Genomic DNA, 21619 nt, shown 5'->3' on the forward strand with positions numbered 1-21619 from the left:
ATACTCAGCCTCATCAGGAGCACGCCCAGGTGTTGTAGGGAGGTCATACAGGCACGTGGAGGCCACACACAATACTCAGCCTCATCAGGAGCATGCCCAGGCGTTGTAGGGAGGTCATACAGGCACGTGGAGGCCACACACAATACTCAGCCTCATCAGGAGCATGCCCAGGCGTTGTAGGGAGGTCATACAGGCACGTGGAGGCCACACACAATACTGAGCCTCATCAGGAGCATGCCCAGGTGTTGTAGGGAGGTCATACAGGCACGTGGAGGCCAAACACAATACTCAGCCTCATCAGGAGCATGCCCAGGCGTTGCAGGGAGGTCATACAGGCACGTGGAGGCCACACACTATACTCAGCCTCATCAGGAGCATGCCCAGGCGTTGTAGGGAGGTCATACAGGCACGTGGAGGCCACACACAATACTCAGCCTCATCAGGAGCATGCCCAGGCGTTGTAGGGAGGTCATACAGGCACGTGGAGGCCACACACAATACTGAGCCTCATCAGGAGCATGCCCAGGTGTTGTAGGGAGGTCATACAGGCACGTGGAGGCCACACAATACTGAGCCTCATCAGGAGCTCGCCCAGGCGTTGTAGGGAGGTCATACAGGCACGTGGAGGCCACACACAATACTCAGCCTCATCAGGAGCATGCCCAGGCGTTGTAGGGAGGTCATACAGGCACGTGGAGGCCACACACAATACTCAGCCTCATCAGGAGCATGCCCAGGCGTTGTAGAGAGGTCATACAGGCACGTGGAGGCCACACACAATACTCAGCCTCATCAGGAGCATGCCCAGGCGTTGTAGGGAGGTCATACAGGCACGTGGAGGCCACACACAATACTCAGCCTCATCAGGAGCATGCCCAGGCGTTGTAGGGAGGTCATACAGGCACGTGGAGGCCACACACAATACTCAGCCTCATCAGGAGCATGCCCAGGCGTTGTAGGGAGGTCATACAGGCACGTGGAGGCCACACACAATACTCAGCCTCATCAGGAGCATGCCCAGGCGTTGTAGGGAGGTCATACAGGCACGTGGAGGCCACACACAATACTGAGCCTCATCAGGAGCATGTCCAGGCGTTGTAGGGAGGTCATACAGGCACGTGGAGGCCACACACACAATACTCAGCCTCATCAGGAGCATGCCCAGGCGTTGTAGGGAGGTCATACAGGCACGTGGAGGCCACACACAATACTCAGCCTCATCAGGAGCATGCCCAGATGTTGTAGGGAGGTCATACAGGCACGTGGAGGCCACACACAATACTCAGCCTCATCAGGAGCATGCCCAGGCGTTGTAGGGAGGTCATACAGGCACGTGGAGGCCACACACAATACTCAGCCTCATCAGGAGCATGCCCAGGCGTTGTAGGGAGGTCATACAGGCACGTGGAGGCCACACACAATACTCAGCCTCATCAGGAGCATGCCCAGGCGTTGTAGGGAGGTCATACAGGCACGTGGAGGCCACACACAATACTCTGCCTCATCAGGAGCATGCCCAGGCATTGTAGGGAGGTCATACAGGCACGTGGAGGCCACACACAATACTCAGCCTCATCAGGAGCGTGCCCAGGCGTTGTAGGGAGATCATACAGGCACGTGGAGGCCACACACAATACTCAGCCTCATCAGGAGCATGCCCAGGCGTTGTAGGGAGGTCATACAGGCACGTGGAGGCCACACACAATACTCAGCCTCATCAGGAGCATGCCCAGGCGTTGTAGGGAGATCATACAGGCACGTGGAGGCCACACACAATACTCAGCCTCATCAGGAGCATGCCCAGGCGTTGTAGGTAGGTCATACAGGCACGTGGAGGCCACACACAATACTGAGCCTCATCAGGAGCATGCCCAGGCGTTGTAGGGAGGTCATACAGGCACGTGGAGGCCACACACAATACTCAGCCTCATCAGGAGCATGCCCAGGCATTGTAGGGAGGTCATACAGGCACGTGGAGGCCACACACAATACTGAGCCTCATTTTGACTTGTTTTAAGGACATTACATCACAGTTGGATCAGCCTCTATTGTGTTTTTCCACTTTAATTTTGGGGGTGACTCCAGATCCAGGCCTCCATTGGTTAATAAATGTGATTTCCATTGATGATTTTTGGGTGATTTTGTTGTCAGCACATTCAGCTTTCTACAGAACAAAGAATTCAATGAGAAGATTTCATCCATTCACATCCAGGAGGGGGGATTTCAGGGCTCCCTGTATTTTTTTGAGCAGTGTACTAGGAGACCAGATACTTTCTGTAAGAAACAGCGCCACACCTGGGTTGTGTCTGGTATTGCAGCTATGCTTCGGTGTAGGGAATGGGGTTGTGATGAAATATCACACCTGTGGACAAATGATGATTTTTGACAGAAAGCAGACATGTCTTTTTATGTCTGGACCGTCCCTTTAAGGCTTCTTTCACATTGTTTTTTGCATTAAACCTCCCACAGAAGTGAATGGAGATGTGGCATTCGCTCTCAATGATCCATAGAAATGAATGAAGCTGTGGTCACACAGGCACTAACGCTCCCACTGACCCATAGAAGTGAATGGAGCTGTGGTCACACAGGCACTAACGCTCCCACTGACCCATAGAAGTGAATGAAGCTGTGGTCACACAGGCACTAACGCTTCCACTGACCCATATAAGTGAATGAAGCTGTGGTCACACAGGCACTAACGCTCCCACTGACCCATAGAAGTGAATGAAGCTGTGGTCAGACAGGCACTAACGCTCCCACTGACCCATAGAAGTGAATGAAGCTGTGGTCAGACAGGCACTAACGCTCCCACTGACCCATAGAAGTGAATGAAGCTGTGGTCACACAGGCACTAACGCTCCCACTGACCCATAGAAGTGAATGAAGCTGTGGTCACACAGGCACTAACGCTCCCACTGACCCATAGAAGTGAATGGAGCTGTGGTCACACAGGCACTAACGCTCCCACTGACACATAGAAGTGAATGAAGCTGTGGTCACACAGGCACTATTGCTCCCACTGACCCATAGAAGTGAATGAAGCTGTGGTCAGACAGGCACTAACGCTCCCACTGACCCATAGAAGTGAATGAAGCTGTGGTCACACAGGCACTAACGCTCCCACTGACACATAGAAGTGAATGAAGCTGTGGTCACACAGGCACTAACGCTCCCACTGACACATAGAAGTGAATAAAGCTGTGGTCACACAGGCACTAACGTTCCCACTGACCCATAGAAGTGAATGGAGCTGTGGTCACACAGGCACTAACGCTCCCACTGACCCATAGAAGTGAATGAAGCTGTGGTCACACAGGCACTAACGCTCCCACTGACCCATAGACGTGAATGAAGCTGTGGTCACATAGGCACTAACGCTCCCACTGACCCATAGAAGTGAATAAAGCTGTGGTCACACAGGCACTAACGCTCCCACTGACCCATAGAAGTGAATGGAGCTGTGGTCACACAGGCACTAACGCTCCCACTGACCCATAGAAGTGAATGAAGCAGTGGTCACACAGGCACTAACGCTCCCACTGACACATAGAAGTGAATAAAGCTGTGGTCACACAGGCACTAACGTTCCCACTGACCCATAGAAGTGAATGGAGCTGTGGTCACACAGGCACTAACGCTCCCACTGACCCATAGAAGTGAATGAAGCTGTGGTCACACAGGCACTAACGCTCCCACTGACACATAGAAGTGAATGAAGCTGTGGTCACACAGGCACTAAAGCTCCCACTGACCCATAGAAGTGAATGGAGCTGTGGTCACACAGGCACTAACGCTCCCACTGACCCATAGAAGTGAATGAAGCTGTGGTCACACAGGCACTAACGCTCCCACTGACCCATAGAAGTGAATGAAGCTGTGGTCACACAGGCACTAACGCTCCCACTGACACATAGAAGTGAATGAAGCTGTGGTCACACAGGCACTAACGCTCCCACTGACACATAGAAGTGAATGAAGCTGTGGTCACACAGGCACTAACGTTCCCACTGACCCATAGAAGTGAATGGAGCTGTGGTCACACAGGCACTAACGCTCCCACTGACCCATAGAAGTGAATGAAGCTGTGGTCACACAGGCACTAACGCTCCCACTGACACATAGAAGTGAATAAAGCTGTGGTCACACAGGCACTAACGTTCCCACTGACCCATAGAAGTGAATGGAGCTGTGGTCACACAGGCACTAACGCTCCCACTGACCCATAGAAGTGAATAAAGCTGTGGTCACACAGGCACTAACGCTCCCACTGACACATAGAAGTGAATGAAGCTGTGGTCACACAGGCACTAAAGCTCCCACTGACCCATAGAAGTGAATGGAGCTGTGGTCACACAGGCACTAACGCTCCCACTGACCCATAGAAGTGAATGAAGCTGTGGTCACACAGGCACTAACGCTCCCACTGACCCATAGAAGTGAATGAAGCTGTGGTCACACAGGCACTAACGCTCCCACTGACCCATAGAAGTGAATGAAGCTGTGGTCACACAGGCACTAACGCTCCCACTGACCCATAGAAGTGAATGAAGCTGTGGTCAGACAGGCACTAACGCTCCCACTGACCCATAGAAGTGAATGAAGCTGTGGTCACACAGGCACTAACGCTCCCACTGACCCATAGAAGTGAATGAAGCTGTGGTCAGACAGGCACTAACGCTCCCACTGACCCATAGAAGTGAATGAAGCTGTGGTTAGACAGGCACTAACGCTCCCACTGACCCATAGAAGTGAATGAAGCTGTGGTCAAACAGGCACTAACGCTCCCACTGACCCATAGAAGTGAATGAAGCTGTGGTCACACAGGCACTAACGCTCCCACTGACCCATAGAAGTGAATGAAGCTGTGGTCACACAGGCACTAACGCTCCCACTGACCCATAGAAGTGAATGAAGCTGTGGTCACACAGCCACTAACGCTCCCACTGACACATAGAAGTGAATGAAGCAGTGGTCACACAGGCACTAACGCTCCCACTGACCCATAGAAGTGAATGAAGCTGTGGTCACACAGGCACTAACGCTCCCACTGACCCATAGAAGTGAATGAAGCTGTGGTCACACAGGCACTAACGCTCCCACTGACCCATAGAAGTGAATGAAGCTGTGGTCACACAGGCACTAACGCTCCCACTGACCCATAGAAGTGAATGAAGCTGTGGTTAGACAGGCACTAACGCTCCCACTGACCCATAGAAGTGAATGAAGCTGTGGTCAAACAGGCACTAACGCTCCCACTGACCCATAGAAGTGAATGAAGCTGTGGTCACACAGGCACTAACGCTCCCACTGACCCATAGAAGTGAATGAAGCTGTGGTCACACAGGCACTAACGCTCCCACTGACCCATAGAAGTGAATGAAGCTGTGGTCACACAGGCACTAACGCTCCCACTGACACATAGAAGTGAATGAAGCTGTGGTCACACAGGCACTAACGCTCCCACTGACACATAGAAGTGAATGAAGCTGTGGTCACACAGGCACTAACGCTCCCACTGACACATAGAAGTGAATGAAGCTGTGGTCACACAGGCACTAACGCTCCCACTGACCCATAGAAGTGAATGAAGCTGTGGTCAGACAGGCACTAACTTTCCCACTGACCCATAGAAGTGAATGAAGCTGTGGTCACACAGGCACTAACGCTCCCACTGACCCATAGAAGTGAATGAAGCTGTGGTCACACAGGCACTAACGCTCCCACTGACCCATAGAAGTGAATGAAGCTGTGGTCACACAGGCACTAACGCTCCCCCTGACCCATAGAAGTGAATGGAGCTGTGGTCACACAGGCACTAACGCTCCCCCTGACCCATAGAAGTGAATGGAGCTGTGGTCACGAATAATGATTGTAATAAAGCGCAGAATAAACCCGCACTCTTGTAGCCAAACGGTTAAACCATCTTTCATTGGTAACAATCTGGCTTTCCTGGCATCTTCCTAAGCTGCAAATCCGAGGAGTCGCCGTTATCTGTAATTCTTTCTATCCTTTTGAATGATGATGGGATCCGGGTTGGGATCGTCACATTTATTTGGATGCATTTCACGCTGCGGGAAACCATCAGTGAGTGACATTTAGGGAGACGTGGCTTCCCGTCTCGGGCGCACCAGGTTGCCGCACACGGTGGCGAGGTACTCGGGCGCACCAGGTTGCCGCACACGGTGGCGAGGTACTCGGGCGCACCAGGTTGCCGCACACGGTGGCGAGGTACTTGGGCGCACCAGGTTGCCGCACACAGTGGCGAGGTACTCGGGCGCACCAGGTTGCCGCACACGGTGGCGAGGTACTCGGGCGCACCAGGTTGCCGCACACGGTGGCGAGGTACTCGGGCGCACCAGGTTGCCGCACACGGTGGCGAGGTACTTGGGCGCACCAGGTTGCCGCACACAGTGGCGAGGTACTCGGGCGCACCAGGTTGCCGCACACGGTGGCGAGGTACTCGGGCGCACCAGGTTGCCGCACACGGTGGCGAGGTACTTGGGCGCACCAGGTTGCCGCACACAGTGGCGAGGTACTCGGGCGCACCAGGTTGCCGCACACGGTGGCGAGGTACTTGGGCGCACCAGGTTGCCGCACACAGTGGCGAGGTACTCGGGCGCACCAGGTTGCCGCACACGGTGGCGAGGTACTCGGGCGCACCAGGTTGCCGCACGCGGCGAGGTACACGAGATGCTACATTGAGCTTGTGATGCTAAACAGGGACAACACTAATTAAACAGTCATATGGCATGATAGCCTTTACTACAAAGCATCATGCGGCACGGCCATATGTGTCTTCTGTAAAAAGCCAAACTCCGCTGCAATCTGTCAGCCCACACTGAAGTCTCACATCCACTGACAATCTGGAAATAGCACGAGATAAGTAAGTGGCGAGGACGGAGACACGCATGTCTCATTGCAGACTGAAATGCATTAAAGGGGTTAATTTTCTTTTTTCAGAAATGGGTATTGCTGGATAGTGCTTGTAAAAACGTGCACTTTTGCAATTTATTGCGTATTAAAATTTCCAGCCGTTTCTGAGATATTAACAGTTTTCTTTTCTTTACAATGTGTTGCCTTGGAGACCGACCACTGCGGCTAGAGAGCAGAACACACAGTGCTTACAACCTTTTTTTTATTGAGCTCGTAAGCACCATTTTAAAGCAGCCCAGGATTGCTGGAGAGCGCCGATACCTCCTAATCCTGGACAGAACTTAAAAGCTGGACAGCAGCAGTAGTCGGTCTCCTAGGCAACATGTAAAAAAAAAAAAAAAAAACATATACCTTTTATAAAAGGTGGTCAAATTTAAGCATAGAGGTCCTGTGTCTCACTATTATAGAGTACACCCCTACCGATTTGTATTTTTGGATGCAATTTTTGTGGTTTTCAAATGTACTCAGATCCTAATGAGACCAACACCCTACATATGCTCTGATATTATAAATTGGAGTAACAACAAAAGTACTACTTTTTGTTACACACCTAAATGAACACCCTGACAGGGTATAGTTTCCAAATGGGATCACTTCTCAGAGGTTTCGCCATACTGCTACCTCAGAGGCTCTGGAAAAGTAACATGGCACCTGAAAACCAAATGGTGATCCTTCAGTTCTGAGCTTGGCAATGTGTTCAAGCTGCAAATTTCATCCACATACATGGCATTGCTGGGCCCAGGAACAGTGTTCTCCAGTGGCACAAGCTGGCCACACAACATATTGGGCACTGAAATGGGACACCTATGGAAAAACTACGTTTTCACTTTGCACTGATCGCCATGCATTAGTTTCTGGAAAACATAAAAATGGCTAGGTTAATGCCTTGAGGGGCATAGTTTAAAAAATGGCGTTCCTCTTCAGTAGTTCCTGAAGACTGACAATTTGGATAAGTGAAATGATTCTGCTGCTGTTCCGAATTGAGCAGTCTCCGATGCAGCAACAGCATCAGAGGAGATAAGTGCTTACCAGCGGTGGTCGGTAACCTAGACTTTTGTGGAAATTCCCTCAGCAAATAAAAAAAAGCTCTGATCAAGGCTAAACAGCTAATGCCAACAACACATACCACGCACCATCTCCACCAACCCCGACGTGTGTTTCGAGACAAAGCCTGCATCGGGGGGCTGGCACCATTCCAACAAGATGAGATCAGAGTTATAGTCTTTTAAGTTCCATTACTGTTTGCAGAGGTCTTACATTTTGATACGATACATTTATATGTCTTATCTAAGTGCAGTTTTAATTTGTTTTTATAAATAAATTCCAATTTCAACCATTATTGATGTTGGGCTAACCCACTTAATTTGCTGTGAAACACCTGAAAAGTTGACAGGGTTATTCGCAAAATAGTGTTTTGTTAGTTTTCTGTACATACAGTATTAAGCATGTGCGGAAATACAATTTACTTTTAAAACTGCATTAATTTGCAGCTTTCACCCCTCCTACTTATGCCCCCAAGGGTTCTCATTAACCTCTGCTGCTACCAGATCCGTCCTAGTAGTTTTAATGCTCTGTTGAGCATGCTCAGATGCACCTAACAGCCAGGTCTAATTCTTGAAAACAGATGAACCTAATGACCCTGTCTAATAAAAAATCCACCCGACATCCTATATGCACTACAGCCAGGCTGTAGCTCAGCTGTACTATGCATGCAGGAGAGAGCATGATCAAGCTCTGAAGATCCTGATGAACCACCAATGAAATGTGGAGTTTGTCAATAGTTTTATAGAATAATGGTTAAATAGTGGGCTACAGTCAGAACATTCAAAACTATCAATGGTCAACTCATGAATAGATATATAAAAATAGTCAATTTTGAGGTCTATCCGGAAGAACACAGGAGAGCAGAGGGAGGGTCCTGCAGCACTGAGAAGAAGCAGGGTGCCGCTGAAAAATGTTGTTTTAGCAGTTAAAAGTAAAACTGCTCATTCAACACCGAGAAGTTACATGCACAATTGCTGCTAAACTTTTAACCCTTCTAACATCCTATCAAAAACTCACCCCTTCTCCCAAGTTTTTTCAATAAAGAAGGGATGTCCAAACATAATTCATACAATCAACTGTTGATCATAGAAAAACCCACATATCCAAAAAAAAAAAAACCCTCACCTCGGGTGTAACATCTCGTGGAGCAAAGCCGGTTCCTCCGGTCGTTAGAATCAAGTTAAGTTCTTTCTCATCGCACCAGTCTATTAATGACTCCTGGAAATAAAGACATTGAGGTCAGGAACAAAGGGTATTTTATGGAGATTTTTATGTCATTTTGAGTGAAAGAAGGTGATGTAATAAAGCATCTGCAAAAAAGGAATTTGTGAAAAATTACTAATCGAAAATATTAATGGCACAGTAAATGAGTCCTGTAAGTAATGGACTATAACCAATTGGTTATTCGTGGCCACGCTGGAAATCATTTTATCAAATAGCACGTAACATCTGTCAGACAAAGTTGATCTGTCTTAGCCTGAAAAGGCTGATGTATTTACCATGATGATCCATGTCAGAATGGATGTTTTATAAAGTCTGAACTCAATCTCCACCCACCTAGACTGACTGACAGCTCACCAGTGCCCCTCCTCCCCATCTGCTGCTGAATCTCCACCCATCTAGCCTGATTGACAGCTCCTCAGTGCCCCTCCTCCCCATCTGCTGCTGATTCTCCACCCACCTAGACTGACTGACAGCTCACCAGTGCCCCTCCTTCCCATCTGCTGCTGAATCTCCACCCACCTAGCCTGACTGACTGCTCCTCAGTGGCCCTCCTCACTATCTGCTGCTGAATCTCCACCCACCTAGACTGACTGACAGCTCCTCAGTGCCCCTCCTTCCCATCTGCTGTTGAATCTCCACCCACCTAGACTGACTGACAGCTCCTCAGTGTCCCTCCTCCCCATCTGCTGCTGAATCTCCACCCACCTAGCCTGACTGACAGCTCCTCAGTGCCCCTCCTTCCCATCTGCTGCTGAATCTCCACCCACCTAGAATGACTGACAGCTCCTCAGTGGCCCTCCTCCCCATCTGCTGCTGAATCTCCACCCACCTAGCCTGACTGACAGCTCCTCAGTGCCCCTCCTCCCCATCTGCTGCTGATTCTCCACCCACCTAGACTGACTGACAGCTCACCAGTGTCCCTCCTCCCCATCTGCTGCTAAATCTCCACCCACCTAGACTGACTGACAGCTCCTCAGTGGCCCTCCTCCCCATCTGCTGTTCAATCTCCACCCACCTAGACTGACTGACAGCTCCTCAGTGGCCCTCCTCCCCATCTGCTGCTGAATCTCCACCCACCTAGCCTGACAGCTCCTCAGTGCCGCTCCTCCCCATCTGCTGCTGAATCTCCATCCACCTAGCCTGACTGACAGCTCCTCAGTGCCCCTCCTCCCCATCAGCTGCTGATTCTCCACCCACCTAGACTGACTGACAGCTCCTCAGTGTCCCTCCTTCCCATCTGCTGTTGAATCTCCACCCACCTAGACTGACTGACAGCTCCTCAGTGTCCCTCCTCCCCATCTGCTGCTGAATCTCCACCCACCTAGCCTGACTGACTGCTCCTCAGTGCCCCTCCTTCCCATCTGCTGCTGAATCTCCACCCACCTAGAATGACTGACAGCTCCTCAGTGCCCCTCCTTCCCATCTGCTGCTGAATCTCCACCCACCTAGCCTGACTGACAGCTCCTCAGTGCCCCTCCTCCCCATCTGCTGCTGAATCTCCACCCACCTAGACTGACTGACAGCTCCTCAGTGGCCCTCCTCCCCATCTGCTGCTGAATCTCCACCCACCTAGCCTGACAGCTCCTCAGTGCCCCTCCTCCCCATCAGCTGCTGATTCTCCACCCACCTAGACTGACTGACAGCTCCTCAGTGTCCCTCCTTCCCATCTGCTGTTGAATCTCCACCCACCTAGACTGACTGACAGCTCCTCAGTGTCCCTCCTCCCCATCTGCTGCTGAATCTCCACCCACCTAGCCTGACTGACTGCTCCTCAGTGCCCCTCCTTCCCATCTGCTGCTGAATCTCCACCCACCTAGCCTGACTGACAGCTCCTCAGTGCCCCTCCTCCCCATCTGCTGCTGAATCTCCACCCACCTAGAATGACTGACAGCTCCTCAGTGCCCCTCCTCCCCATCTGCTGCTGAATCTCCACCCACCTAGCCTGACTGACAGCTCCTCAGTGCCCCTCCTCCCCATCTGCTGCTGAATCTCCACCCACCTAGCCTGACTGACAGCTCCTCTGTGCCCCTCCTCCCCATCTGCTGCTGAATCTCCACCCACCTAGCCTGACTGACAGCTCCTCAGTGCCCCTCCTCCCCATCTGCTGCTGAATCTCCACCCACCTAGAATGACTGACAGCTCCTCAGTGCCCCTCCTCCCCATCTGCTGCTGAATCTCCACCCACCTAGAATGACTGACAGCTCCTCAGTGTCCCTCCTCCCCATCTGCTGCTGAATCTCCACCCACCTAGAATGACTGACAGCTCCTCAGTGCCCCTCCTCCCCATCTGCTGCTGAATCTCCACCCACCTAGAATGACTGACAGCTCCTCAGTGCCCCTCCTCCCCATCTGCTGCTGAATCTCCACCCACCTAGAATGACTGACAGCTCCTCAGTGCCCCTCCTCCCCATCTGCTGCTGAATCTCCACCCACCTAGAATGACTGACAGCTCCTCAGTGCCCCTCCTCCCCATCTGCTGCTGAATCTCCACCCACCTAGAATGACTGACAGCTCCTCAGTGCCCCTCCTCCCCATCTGCTGCTGAATCTCCACCCACCTAGCCTGACTGACAGCTCCTCAGTGCCCCTCCTCCCCATCTGCTGCTGAATCTCCACCCACCTAGCCTGACTGACAGCTCCTCAGTGTCCCTCCTCCCCATCTGCTGCTGAATCTCCACCCATCTAGCCTGACAGCTCCTCAGTGTCCCTCCTCCCCATCTGCTGCTGAATCTCCACCCACCTAGCCTGACTGACAGCTCCTCAGTGCCCCTCCTCCCCATCTGCTGCTGAATCTCCACCCACCTAGAATGACTGACAGCTCCTCAGTGCCCCTCCTCCCCATCTGCTGCTGAATCTCCACCCACCTAGAATGACTGACAGCTCCTCAGTGCCCCTCCTCCCCATCTGCTGCTGAATCTCCACCCACCTAGCCTGACTGACAGCTCCTCTGTGCCCCTCCTCCCCATCTGCTGCTGAATCTCCACCCACCTAGCCTGACTGACAGCTCCTCTGTGCCCCTCCTCCCCATCTGCTGCTGAATCTCCACCCACCTAGCCTGACTGACAGCTCCTCAGTGCCCCTCCTCCCCATCTGCTGCTGAATCTCCACCCACCTAGCCTGACTGACAGCTCCTCTGTGCCCCTCCTCCCCATCTGCTGCTGAATCTCCACCCACCTAGCCTGACTGACAGCTCCTCTGTGCCTCTCCTTCTTTCAGGCTGTATTTCCGCCAATCTAGCCTGATTGACGGCTCATCAATGTCCCTCCTTCCTGCTGCTGCTGAAACCTCACACTGCTCAGTACAAGCTGTGGCTGTAATGCACTTGCACTCATCTCCCCCCTCCCTTTAGCTGGACTCATGAAATGATCATTTTAATATCAGGAATATAAATCCATTGTGACATGGAAAGTCTACGTAAGTACACTTGTCAAGACGGGTCCAAGAGATCACTCTGATAATGTCCGCAGTTTGTTATTATGACCAATTTGGATGATAACATGATACCCGGCTGTGCTGCTGTAATAAAGAATCCTCAGGGTCAAGAAGGTCTTTATTTCCACTATGTGTCTGAACGCTGGACTAACGTCTTTATCAAGTGAAGTAAACAATTGCATAGTGAGGCTATGTGTGCACGATGCAGAAAACTTCCGCAGAGTTTCTGCATGTCCTTGGCAGTAAAAACGCTTGCGGATTTTACACGCATTTTTGCAGCGTTTTTGCAGCGTTTATACATGCGGATTTGACTTGCGTTTTCAAATGCATTGTGACCTCAAATCTGCATGCGGAAACGCACAAATAATGGACATGCTGCACATTTTTCCGCAGCATGTGCACAGAACATGCGGATTATCATTGGGGATCATGGGGCACGGATTACCAAGCGTTTTACGCTGCGGAAATTACGCATCAAAAATGCTTGAAAAAAGCATAGTGGGCAAGCAGCCTAAGTGATCAAAAGAAGCGGGCTTACATAAGCTGGAGGTGTGACTGAGCCTGAAGAAAACACCCACAAGAAAATGTGAAAAAGAAGGAGGCATAGAGGGAGGGACAGAGGGAGGGACGGAGGGAGGGACGGACGGAGGGAGGGACGGAGGGAGGGACGGAGGGAGGGACGGAGGGAGGGAGGGACGGATGGAGGGAGGGACGGAGGGAGGGACGGAGGGAGGGACGGAGGGAGGGAGGGACGGACGGAGGGACGGAGGGAGGGAGGGATAGAGGGAGGGATAGAGGGAGGGATAGAGGGAGGGATAGAGGGAGGGATAGCGGGAGGGATAGAGGGAGGGACAGAGGGAGGGACAGAGGGAGGCATAGAGGGAGGGATAGAGGGAGGCATAGAGGGATAGAGGGAGGGATAGAGGGAGGGATAGTGGGAGGCATAGAGGAAGGGATAGAGGAAGGGATAGAGGGAGGGATAGAGGGAGGGATAGAGGGAGGGATAGAGCGAGGGATAGAGCGAGGGATAGAGCGAGGGATAGAGCGAGGGATAGAGCGAGGGATAGAGCGAGGGGGAGGAGAGGACATTAAGAAGTGGACTAATAATAGGATTGCAAAGGACATAGAAAAAAATATATAATATAAGGAAAAAAGAAAAGAAAGGCAAGAGGGCGAAAGGAAAGAAACAACTAAAATCAGCAGAGAAATGAGGTGAAAATAGGAAAAAAAAAAAAAAAAAAAGAAGAGGACTAGATTGGAGAAGTGTTGGGCAGGGATCGAACTCGTGCAGGGTTAGGAAAAAAGAGAAGGGGGTAAATGAATTCACTGAGCCATTGGGAGGATAAGAGAGAAGAGACAACTGGAAAGCAGGGATGAGAGGTGAAAGGACAAGTCACAGAGGCAGCCATAAGAAAAGAAGGAGCCAGTGATAACTGTAGAGGAAGATAGCGGAGTGCAAGATACAAGGAAAGCGGTCAAAGAGGTAATGGGAGACGTCTGGAGCCATTCAGGTTATAGCTCATGACCGCACTGGAGAGGACACACACTGAGTAATAAAGGGGGTGGGAAGGAATGCTGTGACTACTGGGGAGCTGTGGGTTCTGTTCTGCTGATTTGTGGTCATTAACAGAAATACTATTCTGACTACGCGGGAATAGGGCTGGTAACAGCAGGTAACATGCCACACAGGGCTTGTACTTCTTTGCCTGCACTGCTTTCCATGGACATTTTTCTATTTGTATGATATATTTTGCTGAAATCTGCCATGGCTCCTCGGGGGCGGAGGGGATTTGACCCTAGAAGTGTATGATTGCTCGCTTGTAACCTTTACAGAATAGTCCAAATATCATAGCAGGGCACAAATTAAAGCAGAATATATAAAAAAAAAAAACACCAATACCTTAATATCTTCTATTTCATCTGGCACAATCTTATACGCTGATATTGTCCCACCCAATCTACAATGGGAAAGAGAAATCTTTATCACATTCACAGGTATAATAACAGGGCAAAATATCTATTACATAATTGCACAAAATACAGAAAGAATAAAAAGCCTTTATCAGGGCGTGTTCAGACAAGAAAGAATATTTCTTCAAAAATTAAAGCTGCAACACGTTGATAAATCTTCCCAAGTCCAACCATAACCTCAGCATTTTTTTTTTTTTTTTAGGAAAAAACACATTTCAAAAACTGTAGGTAAAGTTCCTACTTTAAAATGAATCCGTTTTGCTATGTAATCAGAGAGCAGCATGACATAGGGGCAGAGACCCTGATTCCAGTGCTGTGTCACTTTTTATCAGCAGGAGATTATCACACCGGACTAGGTGTCCAGTGCCTCCTGGGTCACAAGTGGACATATTATGCTCTAATTTTATTTATTCTGATTTCGTGGCTCACAGGATTCCTCAGGGGAGGGTCTTTAAGTTGCATTAATACCCTGTGAGCACCGCCCCTTTGGTTATGAACGTAAAAATGAGCACTAAATAAAAAAAGGCCCATATCTCTGGAACCGTATGCCGGATTTTTACAACAAATAACTGAATACTCAGGGAAGCAGCGGGAATAAAATACTCCAAATAAGTTTCTATCAGAGGGACATAGACTGGGGTAAGCGGGGCTCTGGACGCCACTTAGATGCATTTTTTTTTTACAAGGATAAAGACAAATTCCCTAATAAAGTGGTCTGCAAAGTTTCATAAGTTTCCAGGTTTAGCAAATCGATACCAGAGACCGGATCAGTATCCCGTAGCTGCCGGATGGGAGTTCTGGGACCACCTTCTAAGGACGGGCTGCCGATGTGCTTCTTACCATCAGTAGGTATGGTCTCCCTTTTCTTTGTGCTGGGTTTATATAGCTCTCCATCGCTGGGTGCCCATTAGTCGGAGCCTCAGACCTTCCATTGCTGTTTATTTTCGGCAGGATATTTGATTATTTTGTTATTGTTTTCGGTTTTGTCTGTTTAGTGGCCAGTGTGAACATGTGCCTACAGGCTGCACGCACACCAACTTATATTTCCATTCACTGCTTTTGCTTTTTAATTAGAGATGAGCAGCGGCATAAAGACCGCGATGGCCGCTGCATCCCTGGATGTCCATCCAGTTGAAGTGTATTGTAGCGCACAGACTCATAAGGTCCATGCGTGACAATACAAGCTGCCGGCGTGCACGTGACGAAGCACACGGCAGTGACGTCATACGCTCCCACTGCACGCCGAAATCACCTGCCGGCTTCACAAGAGGACGCCGTGTGCTGGACAAAAAAGGGGAGGTATTTATTTTTAAATCAGTGGCCTTAGTAGTACATGGATGACTATGATGGGTGCATTATACTTTATAGATGACTATGGGGGTGCATTATACTTTATAGATGACTATGGGGGTGCATTATACTTTATAGATGACTATGGGGGTGCATTATACTTTATAGATGACTATGGTGGGTGCATTATACTTTATAGATGACTATGATGGGTGCATTATACTTTATAGATGACTATGGGGGTGCATTATACTTTATAGATGACTATGGGGGTGCATTATACTTTATAGATGACTATGGTGGGTGCATTATACTTTATAGATGACTATGGTGGATGCATTATACTTTATAGATGACTATGGTGGATGCATTATACTTTATAGATGACTATGGTGGATGCATTATACTTTATAGATGACTATGGTGGGTGCATTATACTTTATAGATGACTATGGTGGATGCATTATACTTTATAGATGACTATGGTGGGTGCATTATACTTTATAGATGACTATGGTGGATGCATTATACTTTATAGATGACTATGGTGGGTGCATTATACTTTATAGATGACTATGGTGGATGCATTATACTTTATAGATGACTATGGTGGATGCATTATACTTTATAGATGACTATGGGGGTGCATTATACTTTATAGATGACTATGGGGGTGCATTATACTTTATAGATGACTATGAGGTGCATTATACTTTATAGATGACTATGGGGGTGCATTATACTTTATAGATGACTATGTGGGTGCATTATACTTTATAGATGACTATGGGGGTGCATTATACTTTATAGATGACTATGAGGTGCATTATACTTTATAGATGACTATGGGGGTGCATTATACTTTATAGATGACTATGGGGGTGCATTATACTTTATAGATGACTATGAGGTGCATTATACTTTATAGATGACTATGGGGGGTGCATTATACTTTATAGATGACTATGGTGGGTGCATTATACTTTATAGATGACTATGGGGGTGCATTATACTTTATAGATGACTATGGGGGTGCATTATACTTTATAGATGACTATGGGGGTGCATTATACTTTATAGATGACTATGAGGTGCATTATACTTTATGGATGACTATGAGGTGCATTATACTTTATGGACGACTATGATGTGCATTATACTTTATGGATGACTATGAGGTGCATTATACTTTATGGATGACTATGAGGTGCATTATACTTTATGGATGACTATGTGGTGCATTATACTTTATAGATGACTAAGGGGTGCATTATATTTTATGGATGACTATGGGGGTGTATTATACCTTATGGATGACTATGAGGTGCATTATACTTTATGGATGACTATGAGGTGCATTATACTTTATGGATGACTATGAGGTGCATTATACTTTATAGATGACTAAGGGGTGCATTATACTTTATAGATGACTAAGGGGTGCATTATACTTTATAGATGACTAAGGGGTGCATTATACTTTATGGATGACTATGAGGTGCATTATACTTTATGGATGACTATGAGGTGCATTATACTTTATAGATGACTAAGGGGTGCATTATATTTTATGGATGACTATGAGGTGCATTATACTTTATGGATGACTATGAGGTGCATTATACTTTATGGATGACTATGAGGTGCATTATACTTTATAGATGATTAAGGGGTGCATTATACTTTATAGATGACTATGGGGGTGCATTATACTTTATAGATGACTATGGGGGTGCATTATACTTTATAGATGACTATGGGGGTGCATTATACTTTATAGATGACTAAGGGGTGCATTATATTTTATGGATGACTATGAGGTGCATTATACTTTATGGATGACTATGGGGGTGTATTATACCTTATGGATGACTATGGAATGCGATAACATTTATTGATGTCTATGGGGGGTTGCATTATACTTCATGGATGACTATGGCGGTTCATTATACTTTATGAATGACTGACGGTTTACTATACTTTATGGATGACTATGGCGGTGTACTATACTTTATGGATGACTATGGCAGTGTATTATACTTTATGGATGACTATGGGGTGCAATAACATTTATGGATGACTATGGGGATGCATTATACTTTATGGATGACTATGCAGTGGATTATACTATATGGATGACTATGGGGTGCATTATACTTTGTGAATGACTATGGGCTGTGCATTATACTATATGGATGACTAAGAGGAGGGCATTATACTTAATGGATAACTATGGTGGTGCATTATACTTTATGGATGGCAGTGGGGTGCATTATACTTTATGGATGACTATGGGGTGCATTATACTTTATGGATGACTATAGAGTGTGTTATACTTAATGAAAGACTATGGGCTGTTCATTATACTACATGGATGTTGGCTACATGGTCTATGGGCTGTGCAGAATATTAAATGGAGAACTATGTGATGCATTATACTATATGGAGGACTACGGGGGGTGCATTATACTTCTGCAATGGAACCCCATGTACACCCCTGGTGAGAATGTTTTTTTTCATTACATTAAAGAACAGCGGCAGAACAGAGAACATATACCAAGATGGGGGATACATATACCAAGATGGGGTCCAGGATGAGGGACATACAGTGGAGAAAAAAAGTATTTGGTACACTGCCAAAGAATGGAGAGGTCTGCAATTTTTATCATGGGTGACAGACAGACAACTGTGAGAGAAAGAATCTTAAAACAAATTCTGAAAATCACACTCTATGATTTTTACATAATTAATTAGCATTTTATTGCAAGGAATAAGTATTTGATGCAAAGATCAGATGTTTCATGTAGTTTCTGACCAGGTTTGCACACAGTACAACAGGGATTTTGGCCCCCTCCTCCATACAGATCTTCTTTAAATCTTTCAGGTTTCGGGGCTGTCGCTGGGCAACATTGAGTTTCAGCTCCCTCCAAATATTTTCTATTGGGTTCAGGTCTGGAGAGTGGCTAGGCCACTCCAGGACTTTGAAATGCTTCTTACAGAGCCACTCCTTAGTTGCCCTGGCTGTGTGTTTTGGGTCATTGTCATGCTGGAATACCCAGCCACGACCCATCTTCAATGCTCTTACTGAGGGAAGGAGGCTGTTGGCCAAAATCTCACGATACATGACCCCATCAATCCTTCCTTCAGTACGGTGCAGTTGTCCTGTCCCTTTTACAGAAAAGCACCCCCAAAGAATGATGTTTCCCCCACCATGCTTCACGGTTGGGACGGTATTCTTGGGGTTGTACTCATCCTCCTTCTTCCTCCAAACACAGCGAGAGGAGTTGATACCAAAAAGTTCTATTTTGGTCTCATCTGACCACATGACCTTCTACCATGCCTCCTTTGGATCATCTAGATGGTCATTGGCGAACTTCAAACAGGCCCGGACATGTGCTGGCGTGAGCAGGGGGGCCTTGTGTGCCGTGCAGGATTGTAATCCATGACAGCATAGTGTGTTACTAATGGTAATGCTTGAGACCGTGGTCCCAGCTCTCTTCCGGTCATTGACCAGGTCCTCCTGAGTAGTTCTGGGCTGATTCCTGACCTTTCTCAGAATCATCCTTACCGCATGAGGCGAGATCTTGCATGGAGCCCCAGACCGAGGAAGATTGACAGTCATCTTGTGTTTCTTCCATTTTCTAATACTTGTGCCAACAGTTGTTGCCTTCTCACCAAGCTGCTTGCTTATTGTCCTGTAGCCCATCCCAGCCTTGTGCAGGTCTACAACTTTGTCCCTGGTGTCCTTAGACAGATCTTTGGTCTTGACCATGGTGGAGAGGTTGGACTGTGATTGATTGAGTGTGTGGACAGGTGTCTTTTATACAGGTAATGAGTTTAAACAGGTGCAGTTAATACAGGTAATGAGTGCAGAATCACTGCAAAATCACTTGCAAAATCGACAGTGTATCGAATACTTATTTTCCCCACTGTATATGCCAGGATGGAGATGGGATGGACAGAAATTGCCACTTGTCAAATTTGGGATCGGAGTGCATGGGTATAACGGGGACCTGTTTCTATTAAACTAGCCCTGACAAAAAGATATGGACAAACAATGCAAAAAAAAAAAATCGGAGAAAATCAAGTCTTATTTTAAGACGGGAAGACAAAGCGTCTTAGCCGTTATGGTCGGAATGAGAATTTCTGAAATTAAACACCTAAAATTAGATGAAGCCGAAAACCATTTCAGGCAGACATACCGAAATGATAAACTTAAAAGATGTACTTCTGAAAGGTTAGATAAAAAAGCTTTGAGCTCTTTATACCGCAGCGAGCACCGTGGGGGTCGCCAGGATCGTCTTTTGAAGAACTCAATGGCTGGAAATTGAGACAGTTCACTGGATTTTCCTGCCTGAAACCTTCTTAATTCTCAACTTCAGGCGTTATACGTAGACTTTTCTATCTGATCTACCTTTCTGCTGCTCTGCATAAAAACCGTCTTTATAACAAAAAAAAAAAAAGATCTAAAGCCATTTCTGACTTTGATACTTAAAAAAGCAGCATAAAACATAGCATAACAAAAGAAAACGGGGATAACCGTCAAATTATATGTGACCCGGGGCTCCATTATAGACAGGTTAAGGACTAGGGTAGGAAGTTTAAGGGTCTGTTTGGTTTAGAAAACCCATGTTCAAAAACTCTTTTATGGAGTGGTTAGGCGAGATAAGTGGCGTGGTCGGGTGAGATGGCTGCCAGCTATAGTGTTTGTGGGGCTTTATGAGATAATTACGGAGGTCATAGCATGAAAGGAAGCGAGATATAGACTGCCACTTGGATATACTTGAGTAATATTTCACTAAGGCTCCTCGATGGTCACTAGGCCGCATGGCTGTCAGTCTATATTCATGTCTAACACTAGAGAGGAGGAATCCTCTCACCACACTGCACATCACACCTGTTCTAGCATCTGTCTCTCATCCCTTTAATAGTTTACTAAAGAAATGAACAGCCGGTGATAAGGATCGAGTTCAAGCCCCACAGAGACGAAGTGCAAGATGGTTGGTAAGGAAGCCATAGGAAAGCACACCCAAAGAATGATGTTTCCCCCACCATGCTTCACGGTTGGGACGGTGTTCTTGGGGTTGTACTCATCCAGCTGAGTGACAACGCTCCCTTATGATCATTATCAAGCTCCTGACCTCCAAACAGTTCTCCATGACACAGGGCAAGTGGTGCGGGCATAACAGACCCTTCACAGCTCTGCCCTACAAACGGCCGAGAGTACACCCCCCATCGCTTATAAAGTGACATGAATTCCACAGCACTTTACAATTGTAAAAAAATCTATTGCCCCCCATAAATTGCCCCCCCTAAGTGAATAGGACTGAAGTGCAATTCCACCCCATAGATCGGAGTGGCATTGTTTCTCCCTTATTTTCCTAATCCCATTTAAGCCTAATATAATACTAATCATTTACAGAGTTTACGAAATCTCAAACTCTGTTTAGAAACGGAGAATGAAAAGAGCATCCTCCGAAATTTCCTAAAACAGTCATCTAGCTGCGCCCGCTAAGCGCTTTATGGTAAGCTGCAATTTCCCTAAACTCAATTGAAGAGCCAGATAAGCCAAGTTTACTTAGAAATGAATGAAATATCTCACAGATTTGAGAGGATTACCAGCCCAAGAACCATCTGCTTCTTTACTATATATCGTTAGATTCCCTTATTTTAAGGTTAACAGTTATAACTCGATTGCACGTGATCCAATAATCGTTCCCAGTGGT

The 21619-nt window shown here is 47.7% G+C and overlaps 1 protein-coding gene across 30 annotated transcripts in view; it reads right to left on the reverse strand.

Annotated features, from left to right (window-relative positions):
• GPHN (gephyrin) overlaps positions 1 to 21619 on the reverse strand; it is a 592001-nt gene that overhangs the window by 345087 nt on the left and 225295 nt on the right. For all 30 annotated transcript variants that reach the window (XM_073637421.1, XM_073637415.1, XM_073637413.1 and 27 more), the window contains exons 3-4: positions 14533 to 14590; positions 9103 to 9195 (exon numbers count right to left, since the gene is read on the reverse strand). In XM_073637421.1, the coding sequence (XP_073493522.1) occupies positions 9103 to 9195; positions 14533 to 14590 (151 nt within the window). The remainder of the gene's footprint in view (positions 1 to 9102; positions 9196 to 14532; positions 14591 to 21619) is intronic.

The sequence above is a fragment of the Phyllobates terribilis genome, unplaced genomic scaffold, assembly GCF_046119375.1.
Source record: "Phyllobates terribilis strain yellow unplaced genomic scaffold, ASM4611937v1 Scaffold_6__1_contigs__length_29720123, whole genome shotgun sequence".
Classification (NCBI taxonomy): domain Eukaryota; kingdom Metazoa; phylum Chordata; class Amphibia; order Anura; family Dendrobatidae; genus Phyllobates; species Phyllobates terribilis.